General features: G+C 30.8%; 1 protein-coding gene across 5 annotated transcripts in view; it reads left to right on the top strand.

Moving 5' to 3' along the window:
- Positions 1 to 13655, top strand: part of LOC129219703 (F-BAR domain only protein 2-like) — an 88950-nt gene that overhangs the window by 15246 nt on the left and 60049 nt on the right. For all 5 annotated transcript variants that reach the window (XM_054853989.1, XM_054853988.1, XM_054853987.1 and 2 more), the window contains exons 5-9: positions 1864 to 1935; positions 3279 to 3359; positions 6320 to 6344; positions 10187 to 10266; positions 13505 to 13603. In XM_054853989.1, coding sequence (XP_054709964.1) covers positions 1864 to 1935; positions 3279 to 3359; positions 6320 to 6344; positions 10187 to 10266; positions 13505 to 13603 — 357 coding nt within the window. The remainder of the gene's footprint in view (positions 1 to 1863; positions 1936 to 3278; positions 3360 to 6319; positions 6345 to 10186; positions 10267 to 13504; positions 13604 to 13655) is intronic.

The following is a 13655-nucleotide window of genomic DNA, read 5'->3' as shown; positions in this document are numbered from 1 at the left end:
ACTAGTAAAACACGATAAAAATTCATATCAGGTATTGTGTAACAATATTGCTTTTAATTTTTATTTATACTTTTTATTTTATTGGAACTTTTATTTTTTACTAAACTTTGGGGGGGGGGGCAAATTTTCACTGCTCAGGGCATCTACATCACTTGATCCGCCTCTGCAAGAGATTTCACATATCCCCGGAGGAAATAATCCAAGGGGGTAGAATCTCAAAGTGCGCCTAATGGGCCAATGGAATCATTAGTCCGTATGTCTTCAGAAATGATGGTCAGAATGTTAAATCACATTTGAGTGGTACTGAGGCATAATTACTAACTTTCTAGTTCTCGATTGCAAGGAAGAAATGTTTGTAGACCTGTGGTTTCAGTAGGATAGCGCCAAATGCTACAAGCATGCAAGGCAATTAATTTACTGAAAGTAACATTTGACTAAAGAATAATTTTCCAAAAAAACGCTGTTAACTGGCCACTTTCTTATTATTTGATGCCCTTGGATTTTTTCCTCTGAAAATATGTAAAATCCTTTGCCTACGCTGATAAACCAGGAACAATGCAGCACTTGGAAGCTAACATGCGGGCATTGTTGCTGCGAGTATTCAGCCAGATCTACTGCGAAAAGTGAAAACGACCTCCACTTACTATATGTATTCACCATCCACAGTGGCCACATACCCGACATATTGTTGGCCTCAGAGCAACAGTAGGATATCATAGTGTTATTTCAGGGGTTAGATGTCTTAGTGTTGCTCTGAGGCAACAATATTCCAACATTAGTGCCATAAAATTATCTTTTAAATAAAGCAAACTACATGAGTGTTAAACATATGTTTTATGTCCATTTCAAGTTCTCTGCCTCTAATAAGACATCCTTTACTTTCATGCTTTGTATCACTTTTCATAAACATATTCATTTCACTTACTGCAGTTCAATACTATCCTTTGTATTCTGTGGATAATATAATAAATTTATGTTATGATCATATCACTAACATTTTTTTCATCAAATTTTTAGCAGTTTTTCCTGCTAAAGTGATTTCTTTTTTTTTTGCTTTTGATAGGTATGCACAAGAATGCAATACTACATGAATAAGGGTTTAAAATTATATGCATTTTCAATTTGTACAAACTTTTGTGGCGTGATTTTACGTATCATAGCCTAACATTTGCATTTACTTTTAAATAGCAATGAAAGAATAACTGTTTTGTTTTTTACTTTAACTAGATTTCATTTTTCTGAAAGAACAATAAGCTTGAATCTCATCTTTTGCACAGTCCCTACTAATTTTGAATTCTTTAATGTCCTTAAATTATGGTTGCAAATGTTTAGTTTTTTTCTCAGAATCCCTTCTTTTACTCATCCCTTGAATTAAAGGAACTGCAGTGACCAGTATCTGACAGGTTCTTTAACCTGTAATTTTTTGGATCAAAATATAAAATGGAATAAATTGCATTTTGGTAAGTCATAAATCTAAATAAATCATCAAATTAGTAGATTATGTTTTTAAGTTAAAAAAAAGGAAACATGTATTTGTTTTAGTTTTATGTAAAACTTTGTATAACTATAGAAAAAACTTGGAAGAACAGGTGATTCACTTACAGCAAAGATTAAAGATCAAAATTTGTGGGCGATACTCACCGTGTGGCGATTAAGTAAAAGAATGGCAACTAAAAATATTAGAATTATTTGCCACTCAATCTCCACCCTATTTTTTTTTCCTGGTATTTTCCTTTTCATTGTAATGCAAATTATTATGAAAAGCATTTTATGTATTCTTGTGTGGAAATATTTAATTTCTGCATTTCCACATTAATATTTTTCTGTTTTTAAGTAATATTTTGCGTGTTTATATTCTAATAGTGCAAGGAGGAAGAATCTGGAACATCGGACATAGTGCAAAGCATTCAACAAACAACTATTTCTCTGCAGAAAGTAATTTTTCTATATTTATATATATTTAAATGTTTAATGTTTATTAAAAATGTTCAAAAGCTTATTCATCAAATTTAGTATCATATTTGAAAAACTTAGTTTGATGTATTTCAATGCAACATTATGTTATTTTATAAAGTTCCAAATTTTTCCATGTATTATTTATTTAACCATGCTGTAAAGTCTTACTGCTCTGTCCAAGTTTGTTTTTTCTTGCATTAAACATATAGTTTGATATCTATGAACATGTATTTGTTAATGATGAAATTTTAATTTAGCAATTCAAAAACTTAACTTTCCATATTTCTGAAGGTTTTTTAGCCCTACTCATTGACCTCTGTATCATTGAAAAGTCATACCTTGTAAGATTCCCTTAAAATCTAGATTATAAAAAAGACAGCAGATTTGAAGAATTGACTTTAAATCTCCTGAATTCTTGATTTTCTTATGCTATTACTTTATAAATCATATATTATTTTTATTTATTTTTTTTTCTTAAAATTTGTTTTGAACACCATGAAGTAAAAGCATATTTGAGTGCAGTGAGAAGCAAAGGGATGCAAGTTTACATTTTCAAGTTTTGAGCAAAACGCCTATAAAGAATACGTCCTAGGTAGGCTTTCCTTGATTTTTTTTATAAATTATGCGGTACAGCTGTACCTGCCTGGGCTACTAGTACCATCTCTTGCCCCAAGACAAAAGAGGGGTTCATCATTTGTGCTGGTTATCTCCACATTTTTAATTTTGCCACTTGCATCCCTTTACTTCTCACTACCTCATTTATAGTATTGTTATCTGCGGGTACCTGCTCCAGTAGCATTTCTGTGTCAACCATAACCATGCCTCCTTTAATTACTAATAAAAAATAGTTGAGGTCATGAACTTTTTTGTTTTGTAATTAAGGAAACCTTTCTGCTGAATAAAACTTTGAATTTATTTTAGAAATTGTGCAAGTTGCATTTTTAAATTAAATTATGTTACTCTATTTTAGATTCAGACAGCAATAGTTCTTTCTCCCAGTGTAGTTAATTTTCTATTTGTTTATGAAATAGAAGTAGATGATACACTGTCATTAATCTTTAACAGCTTATTATGTCATTAAAGGTGAAAATAAAGTTGAAAAAGCAAAAAAATCCAACCATAAGCATCCCATCAAATTAATATTTAAAGTACAGTAAGTCATTGCACATTAATGTATAAAAATGATGGTAATTATTGATATAATATCAATCAATCAATGTATCCAAGAAATATTGAATTAATTATGTGGTATGAGTTTTTTTTTTTTTTTTGTTTACTTGTTTTAACCTTTTCCATGTGAAAATTTGCTTTTCCCGTTGTAGGCTAAAGAAGCTTTTAATGCCCGATCAATAGAATATGAAAAGTTAAAGAGAGAAAATGCCTCATTGAAGGAACTTGAAAAAGTATAGTTATCAAAAATTTGAATACATATTAGTATAATGATTTTCAAAAATCCTTGTTTTTCACTGTATATTTTAAAAATTTGTTTTGCATATACAATTAACTCCCAATTATCCATGGGTGGCTTATCCCCGATCTTTCATGCTTTCATTTTTTTCGGCGACAATTAACTATAGATAGATAAATGCATCCAGTTTAACAAGATGTATTCTTAAACATTCCTATTTATTTCTTTCCCTTCCCTTGCAATGACATCAAACCTTTCAAAGTCACCAAAAAACCTGATTTTTAGATCTCCACTTATTATTGCTTTTTAAATCTACACTACTAGTTAAAACCGGATTTTTAATTCTGCACTACTTACTACTTTAGATTTACATTACTTATTGAATTTTCGATCTACACCGCTTACGCTCGTAAATGAGTAACCAGACCAGTTTTGTTTGGAAAAAATCCCCTCTCCTATACGTTTCTGGTGTAACCGAGCTTGATCTGTTTCATTTTATCTGTTTGCATTTATTTCTCACGAATGTGTGTAAGCTTCTTGCAGTAACAAGCAATCAATTTTTAGCTTTTGCATACATTTTTCACATACACTATTATCGTTTTTAGCTACATTTTAAATGTGTTTAATGTGTTATTAACTTTCAAAAGCTATTGCATAACATTTTAACCTATTTTGTGTATCAGCTGTGATTTCACTTACACCATGTTTGCTGTGCCACCCTAATCCGTGGACAATTGGGAGTTGACTGTTTATTGATTTTATGTGCAGAAAAAATAATGAATGCAATTAAAATAAATTAAATTTTTAGCTTAGTTTGTAATTGCATCTTTGGTTGGTGAAGTTATTTTAGTGAAAATATTTTAAAGTATTCCTTAAGTAATAATATTTTAGAGTGAATTTGTTTCATTTATAACACTAACTTGTTATGGTCATGCTTTCTAGATTTCATTTGTTATGCTAGTTGATTCTTATGTATTTTTAACTTTGGAATTTAGAAATTACAGTATAACTTTGATTTAACGATACCCGATTTAACAATTTCCTCAATTTAATGATACATTTCACTGGTCCGGATTTAACCGCATTGAATGTATATGCTCCTCGATGTAACAGTATCCTTGATTTAACGATTGCTTTTCCCAGTCCATTGACAAGTGTAAAATCGAGGTTATAATGTACCTTCATTTTCATCAGCATCCCCTAATTTTTAATTTATTTATTTTTATTTATTTTTTTTGTCATAGAACAAATTTCAAAGTAATAAAGGAAGAAAAGCGGAAAATTTAAGCATCAAAGTCATCTTGGAATGTGTTTTCATTTTTTAAAAAACTAATACAGTAAAACCTCTCCTAACGGACACCCCTCTTATGCAGACAATTTTGAATTCCCCAGTTCCAATGCAAATAACATTATTAAACCCCTGTCCTGCAGACACCTCTCTATTGCAGACAAAAAAAAATTATCCCGCAAGTAATTTTACTCTAATAAAAAAAAGTACTCTGTAATGTGTTCATATGTCAAAAGAAAGTTAGACCCGTTGATACTTTTAATTTGAATGAAAATTGCCAAACAATGAGCCTAATTTCTTTTTCATTGAATGTTTTAACTGAGTTTTTCCTAACGATATATTCTTTCATATCTTGGCCATACCCCTTTTTACTCACCATGGATACAAGCTATGTAATATGTTTTCAACTTTAATCCATGTGCAAAATCTTCTTTGAATCACTCATGCTTTGTTTAATGCTTTTCCTTTTATATCATCTAATGACTGTATGTAGTTTTTTAGTGAAAGAATATATTTTTTTCCTTTCTGTACAAATATTTGGTAAGCGATACATTAAACATTTTGTTTGTGTGAGGTGCAAAATATTTCCCAATTACTTAGGTAAAGCGCAGAAAGAATCTTGACCAAATAAGGCAATGGCAGGAAATTGTTCCTAACCTTCACTATATCCCATTTTACATACAAGGAAAGATTCATATTGCATAGAAAAAGAAAAAAAAGAATTTCAACCAGTAGTGCCTCATTGGGGGAAATCTTTTTTGAGTTCTTACTCAGGTGCATAGATAACGTTTTACAACCCTTCCACTGAAAATGCTTTGCTAATATTTGTCAAAAAGATCTTGACGGAAAAATAACATTTTTTTGCCTAAAATACTTAGACGTTAGTGTAGAAAACTCATCACATTATTTGCATGGAAGGGAAAATCAAAACATAGTACAATCAATCCTAGAGAATCTTAGACACATGGAATAAAATGCAAATTTTTAAAAGCTTAAAACACCTCGCAAAAAAATTATACTAATAAAAAGTTGCAGTGAAACGTCAATTTTGGCTCTTTTTTGGTAATTAGTTCAGAATTTAAGATTAAAATGCCCTTATTTATACAGTTATATGGGTGTATGAAGGTAAAGGACAGTTTCTGCAGAAATGAGTTTTAGATAAAAATGAAGAATCGGCCTTTGGATTCCATACTAACTATAAAGAAATGCTAGATTTTTTTTTTTTTTTTTTTGCATTATTTTCACTTGAAACCAAACAATCAAGTTTGTATAAAAACTTAAGTACAATAGATAACTAAAATACAAGACAAAAAAAAAAAAAAGTGAAAAATTTGCACTGCCCTTCCTTTACCTTCCCACAGCAGTATAATGACGTATTGAATAAGTTCAAATATTAATAAATCATTCAAAAATAACAAACTTTTTAAAAGGTTCAATTTTTAGCTTTTTGCCAACTTTGAAATGTGTTTTGCTAATAACCCTTACATGATAGGGGAAAATGGCCATTAAAAAGCTTTCATAAAAATGTAAGAAACATCAAGCAAAACTTTTTCAAGTTAGTGGAATCTAATTGCATGCTATTGTTATTTATTTATTTATTATTTTCCAAAACAATTACCACTTTGGTGAAAAATCTCTAATCATATTTCTTTCCATTTTTTTTTCAGGCTGAATTAAAGTGCAAGAAATCATGTAAGTCTTTTTTTTTTAACATTTCAATACAAGTATCTGACAGAAATCTGTTAAATGTGAGGAACAATATGAAAAGATCAAAATTGCTCAGAAAAATACATAAACATGTTTGTGAGGTTCATGAAACATTTTTTTCAGTGCATAAAAAAAGTCTGATAAAAACTACTAAACCAAAATGAAAGAAAAGTATGCTAAGTTTTAGATAAATGCTTATATTTATCAAAAGAGACATCATTTTGAAGATTTTTTCTCTGCTTTTGGCGAATTATTAACAGAGAACTTATACTGTGGTGGTTTTTTGAAAAAAATTGGTTTATTCTCCTTTTTATTAAGCATTGCTTTGATATATAGCGTCCTAAGAGTGAAGCCATATAGCTCAGTTGGATGAAACATCGTGCTGGAACCTCGAAGATTGTGTGTTTGATCCCTCCAATAAAATTTGTCATTTTCGAATGATTTTTTTTTTGCCTCAGATTAATTTTGATCCAAATTTCTAAGATTAAATAGTCTAAACTCATTTCAGAATTCTGAACCCCAACTGTGCTGTTGAATTAAAATCAAAAAAGAAAACTTTAAATTTAGCATGGTAAATCTCAGTATATATTTTTAAAAGAGTTTTTTCCTTTGTAGGTGCTTCCTTAAATACTTCATAAAACTACAAAAATAAAGCCGTTATTTTATTTTATTTTCCACTGCCTTTGGCAAAAATAAACAGTTCACATTGTGACTGTCCTCTGAAAAAAATATTGTTAAAAAAAGCTGATTTTTGAATTACCACTGTCAAGCTCGCAAGTTTTGCATGGGTCAGCTAGTAATTGCTCTGATTTAAAAATGATGCTAGTAATTACATTTATCAGACTCAAGTAATAAAAAAAAAAAGAAATACATATGTATCATGCTGAATTTAGTTCAATAGACACTCTTTCTATGAGAACCAGTATGCAGGCTCAAATTCTGTTACATTACTTCAAAATGCTGTGTATCATTTTATTTGATCCTATCTATATTTTAATACATTAGCAGCAATTGATCATAAATAAAAGTTATTCACTTTTCAGTATTTTTTTTTAAAGAAAAGCTGTAAGAAATTTGAAATAAAAGATTTGAGTTTTGGTTTATCATTTTCCTATTATAAGTTTATGTTCCCTTTGTACAGTTAGTTTAATAACCTGTAATTTTTGCAATTATAAAACTACTAGCTGAGCCTGCATGAGGATGCCTGTGCTAAGAATTTAAAGGAAGTCCCTTGAGTTAATAATCTCCCCCCTTAGTTTAAAATAATCCTTTTGACTAAAATGTACACCTGAGATCCAAGCACATTCCAAGTCGTATTAAAATTTCCCATTAGAATAACTACAGCTATCCCTTACCCTCACGAAAAGAGAATTAAATAAAAAAAATACATAAAAGTTAGAACAAAATGAAAGATTGTTCTCTGTAGAAAAAAGAGTTCGTACGGGTCATGGAAATCCTGGAAAGTCATGGAAAAAAATAAACAAATTTCAGACCTGGAAAAGTCATGAAAATTAATATTTTCATTAAAAGTCATGGAAATTTGTTTTAAGTCATGGAAAAATATCATGGGCAGTAAAAAAGTAACAATAGCTAAAAGAACGCTAGAAATATTGAGTGATTTAGTGATATTTCATATAAGTTGAACAATCTCAAAAACAAATCCAAATTTTGGAATCCAATTTAATCGGCTTCTGTAACAGCCGCTCATCTTTTTTTGTAATGTGATTTTACTACTGGGGCATCACTAATTTTGTATTCACCATTATTTTCAGCACATTTTATATTTTGTATAGTTATGGACTTGCACATTCTTGATTTTGCCACGCCCCTTCAAAAAGTGTAATTTAATTGGATCCAAGTTCATTTCAACCATTTCTAAAAAATTCATAATGAAATTTACCAGAGTTTATCTTAGTATGTTGAAGGCTTTAGAAAATGAAGACTTTAGCAAGGCAATATAACATAGAAATAAGGGAATTCTAATACTCTAAAACAGTGGTGCCCAATGCACAGCTCGCAAAACTGATCCCTTGTGGCCAGCTGAAATATCTGGTTTAGAAAAATGAATTTACTGAAAAACGTGGCTTTACTTTGATGAACGCATATACTGTCCAGTTACATGAGTGATTAGATGCACTATTGACTCCAAAAGACTGTTTTTATGAAGTAAATTTATTTTTGGAAACTTAGTAATGACTCATTCAAATTTTGTCCCATTCATTACTATTTGGCCCTAATTATTAATTATTTATTAGACATTTAAACATCACTGTGTATTGCATTCAGTATATTTTTATTTTGCTTGAATTTATATGATAAGGACAAATAAGAATTATTTATTAGTTTCTGCACTGTGCACTGATATTTTTTCAGTCACAAGTAAGTGCTTTAATGAGGTAGTGGCAATCTTGTAACAATTTTTCTAAAGCCAGTTTCCGGAAATTGTCAAGTTTTACATTAAATAGCACTATTCTCCTCATGTAACAATGTCATGAAAAATTTTATGAAGTCCTGAAAAAGTCATGGAAATTTTTTATCCAAATTAAGTATGAATCCTGAAAAAAAGAATTTAAGAAAAATATGCATTGCAATTAGTCCGCAGTCGCCTGGGAGACTTAGTTCGAGCAGCATCGTCGTTATAATGTACCTCTGTTGCAAACAATGGTTTTAGCTCCAAAATGCAGAGAATATTGGAGCAGCCTTACGCAATTAAGTTTTGTGTAGAACTTGGTAAATCGGCCTCTGAGACTTTAGAGATGTGTAAGCAAGTGTTCGGAGATAATTATCTGTTAAAGGCACAGGTGTTACGGTGGAACAAGCGTTTCAAATATGACCAATAGAGCGTCGAGGATGAATCTCAAACATGGTGTCCATCAACCTGCAGAATGTTCGCAAATCTGGAACGTGTGCACATTGTGCTAAATTCATACGCCGGTTATGTGTGAGAATGATTGCAGATGAAGTTGGACTTGCATTGGGGTATTAACATATATCGAGGGGGGGGGGGTACTGCAAACGAGTACTTAGTACTGCAAACGAATAGTATAGGGTGGGGAAGAAATGTGATTGCTTGAGATAGGGTTATCTGCTATAAAATTAACATTAATGCTAAATAACAACATTAATGCTAAATAACGTCTAGTGTAGTGTTAAACCTTTTACATTGACTCAATTGGAAAATATTCCTAACATTTTACCAGCCTTGCAATTTTACGCCTTTATAATGTGATGTTTTAATGTTATCTTGAGAAGAAATTATATTAGTTTTGAACGTTTGATGCCAACAGGGGTGCTTGTATACCGGTTATAAACCGGAATTCCTGTGTTAATACTGGGGATTTGGTATTGTCCATTATGCTACATCTCCCCACCTCCTTTTTTTTTCTTTCTTACTCTGAATTTTTGGTGAATATGTCAGTGGTTAATAATAATATTCATCTCTTTTCACCTTTCAAAATGCAATTCTAAAATTTTTTTTACTTAAACTCTTTTATGTGCAGTTTTTTACTTTTGATGCCTTCATTTTGAAAAACGCGATCGCTCTGCATCCGGCATGAGAATAAAACCTTACTCATTTTTCATGCTAACTAAGCTTTGTTCAGAAAGCAAACAAATGAAAATTCTCTTTATTTGTATTGACATCATTAGTTTAAGCGGAATTCTGTGTTCTTTTATGAGTGTCAAGAAGTAAAACGCTGAATCATTAAACTATCAATTCAGCATTTTTGTGGAAATTCTGCCATTGGAGGGACAGTGGACTTTAGCAGACAGCTTGCAAAATTGTTAAATGATGGTTACATTATCTTGAAAATTTGCAATTCTTTCAGGTGAAGATTATAAGACTTACATAGAAAAGTATTCTGCAGTAAGGGAAGATTTTGAAAAGAAAATGATGACTTCTTGTGAGGTTTGTTTCTTTTCTAATTTCATTGTGTTTATTCTGAAGACTTAATTTATATTTGTTGTAAAATTATTTGAATGATGTAAGATTTTCTTAATGCAGTGTATATTCATTTAAAATTAAGCTTGTTTGTTTTTCTAATTAAATGAATAATTTATAAGCTAGTCTTGAAAGCTTTAAATTTATTTTAAATATTGTTTATTTTGAAACATGTGTTTTAATGTAATTAATTTATTCGTAGTTAGATAATACATATTATTTTATAAGAACTCTCTATATATCTAGAACTGATATTCTTTACAGTCAACTCCCGCTACAATGCGATTCGACTTACGCGAAATGGCTACAACACGATTTTTTTCCCAGTAAAGAATTTTTGACCTAACGCGAATTAATCCCCAGCAGTACAAAAATTTTCGGAAGAGAATCGTGGTGCGTAAGTACATAGGTGGAGTTAGACCGAAATATTTGGGGGTGCAACAATAACAGGGATCTGAGGAGGGGCAGGGACTATTTCCGGAATAACAAGGCAGTGGCGAAATCAGAAAATAATTTTAGGGCGGGACACGCTTTTAAGTCTAAAAAATGAGATGTAAACCATATTTAGTAAGATTAGGGGATGGGCAATTTTTAACATTTCAAACTGCAGAAAAAGTCTTAAACGAAAGTCGATATTAGAAGCAATGGGTAAATCTAGCTACTGGTTTGGAATGGGATTCACGCCCCAGAAAAAATTTGAAATAGTAGTTTTGAAAACGCAGTTTTACAGTTCTTAGTGATATTTTAGAGGCAAGAAAAGTACATGTGGCTCCAAGGCTATTTTTTGAAATTTTAGTCTTATAAATGTGGTTATAGTCCATATTTATAGTTTGGGTTATGAATGAGACTCATAGACTGCCTCCAATCGATTTTTTGAAAAGCAGATAGAAATACGTAACCCCCTCCCCCATGCTACCTCTTTAACTTTTCATAATTGAAGTTCCAAAAGTACTACGGAGGACAATTTTTGATGCTGCTGTTACCGGACGGGGTGTTCTGGAGCTCTCCCCTGGAAAATTTTCGAAATTGAAGTCCTAAAAGTGAAGTTCTTTTGCAATAATCCATGGCATTAAAAAAAAGGATTCTCCCACTTAAATGTTTCGAAATAGTAGTTTTCAAAACCAAAATATTAACATTCTTTGATGATAATAGAGAAAGAGAGGTCAGAGGCCCATGTTCGAATATTTTCCAAAATTAAAGTCTTAAACACATGAGTGTAAGACCATATTTGGTAACGTTAGGGACACTGCAGTTTTTCGAAACTGAAGCTCCAAAAACGAAATTTTAAACGATTTTCGATGTATTTAGGTGATTAGAAGATCTTCCTTGGAAATTTTACGAAAGTGAAGCCCAAGATTTGGAGAAGAAACATTTTGAGGACCAATAGATGAAATGAAAACGAAATAGAAAAAATTTAAAAAAAAGGGAGGGGGAGATATGAAAGAAAGAGGATTGTGCGAGAAGGCACACAATTCGCCGCCAATAATCTAAAGCTGTTGAAAAATTTATATGTCAATATTTCTTTTTGAAAGAGAAATTAAGATTTTTTCCCAACATTCTTTTTTTTTTCCGTAAAATAACTGCGTTTTCCCAAACTGAGATCTTTTCTTCTCTTCAATAATACAGAATATTTTTGTAAAAACTTCTACTCAGCATTTTGTGGGGAGGGTCACCAGTTTTGTGCCCCTTCCCCCCTGGATGCACAACTGCAGTAAATTGTCCGGTAGTCCTCCTTCAAAAAATTTTGATATTTCACCTTAAAACTTTTGGTTTTCGGTTGATTTCGGTGTAGATTTTATTGATTAAGTTTCTTGCAATAGCCATGTGTTTTTTTTTTTTTACTTTATTAGCCATTGTTGTTTTAAAATAGAAGAATTTGTATTGATATACGAATAAATACCCAATTACAGAACATGCAATTATTCTACACAATAACTGAAGTTTCTTTGAGAAGTTTCTTTATTTGCATGAAATTATTTATTAGGTTTTTTTTCCCTCCAAATGGATAAATTTACTTTAATTCTTAATATGAGCACAGTTATGTTTTTCTTTTACTAGGGACGTGTGGTGATGCACTGGATTTAAGTAAATTTACTAGTATAGCAGCTATGAATTTTTCCCCCAACTGCGTTTCTGAGTAAAATATACTAAACTAATTTTTTTTCAAAACCCAACCAAAAATTTTGGGGGTGCGGTGCACCCCCTGGCACCCCTGTAAATCTGCCTATGCGTAAGTATCAACTTTGTTATTGGCCACTAAAAGTATTTTTTTCGCAAATGAACCTTCATTCTTTTAGCATCACTGACAGCTGAAGTTCCCACAGCGTACTAGTCTGAACATCGTTTTGTTAGTGCATAGAAATTACTCCTCATTTACCATTTATTTATTTCATTCTTATTTCATATTATGTTTCATCTAAAGTAAGGTAACACGGTAATTGGGTATTAGTGACTCTTCCATACGCACAGTTAAAAGTCAAGAAAAGTAAATCCTTAAAAATTTGCTGAGTGCTCTTGTATTGTAAATTAAAGAAACCTGGACGAAGGGTGTTGCCGTAGATGGAAACATTATAAAAGAATTAGCGATGCAACTATATTTAAAATATATATTCAAATAACAGTTTGATCATGCAGCATAAATCATCATCATGTTTATTTTTTTAAATTAAAAATATCATTACTGGATCTACTGTACAGTACAATATAGTGCATTATTTTATTACACTGTGCATGCCGTACTAGTTTATTCTCTAAGTCCCTCTTTCCCATTGAGCATTGATTTTGCTTTGTAACAGTATTTTATGTTGAATAAAACAGCTTTTAAAAAAATGTTATTTGCAATTTTAGGGAATTTCTCTGTTTACAATGTCGCTTCCGCGTAAAATGAAAATTCATCGGTATAAAACAAAATAAAGTGGTCAAATATTAAACCGCTTATAATCAATTCCGCCTAAAAATAAACTTGCACAAAATGAAGGTGTATTGTGTAGGCTTTTCTGAATTTATACGAGTAATGAGGAAAATATTTATTTTTGATGAAGTATATAGGTTCCAAAGGTGAAGTATAAAGGTTATCTAGTTATTAGTAATTTTTTTATTGTTATGACAAAGTAATATTGTCAAGGTATATTGAAAGTTTCAATTTATTTCTTTTTAAAGCAAATTTAAAGCTTGATGAAATTTAATGAAACTGTATTTTTTTTAGCATTTCCAGAATATTGAAGAAGCTCATATCAAACAAGTGAAAATATTTCTTTCAAATTATGCTCATGTTTTAGAAAGTGGACATGCATTAATAGGCCAAGTAATTCTTTTTTAATCTTTATATTTTTCAAATAATTATTGTTGTAAATTTT

This window comes from Uloborus diversus, chromosome 4 (genome assembly GCF_026930045.1).
Source record: "Uloborus diversus isolate 005 chromosome 4, Udiv.v.3.1, whole genome shotgun sequence".
Lineage (NCBI taxonomy): Eukaryota > Metazoa > Arthropoda > Arachnida > Araneae > Uloboridae > Uloborus > Uloborus diversus.
This window is presented reverse-complemented; position numbering and strand designations above follow the sequence as displayed.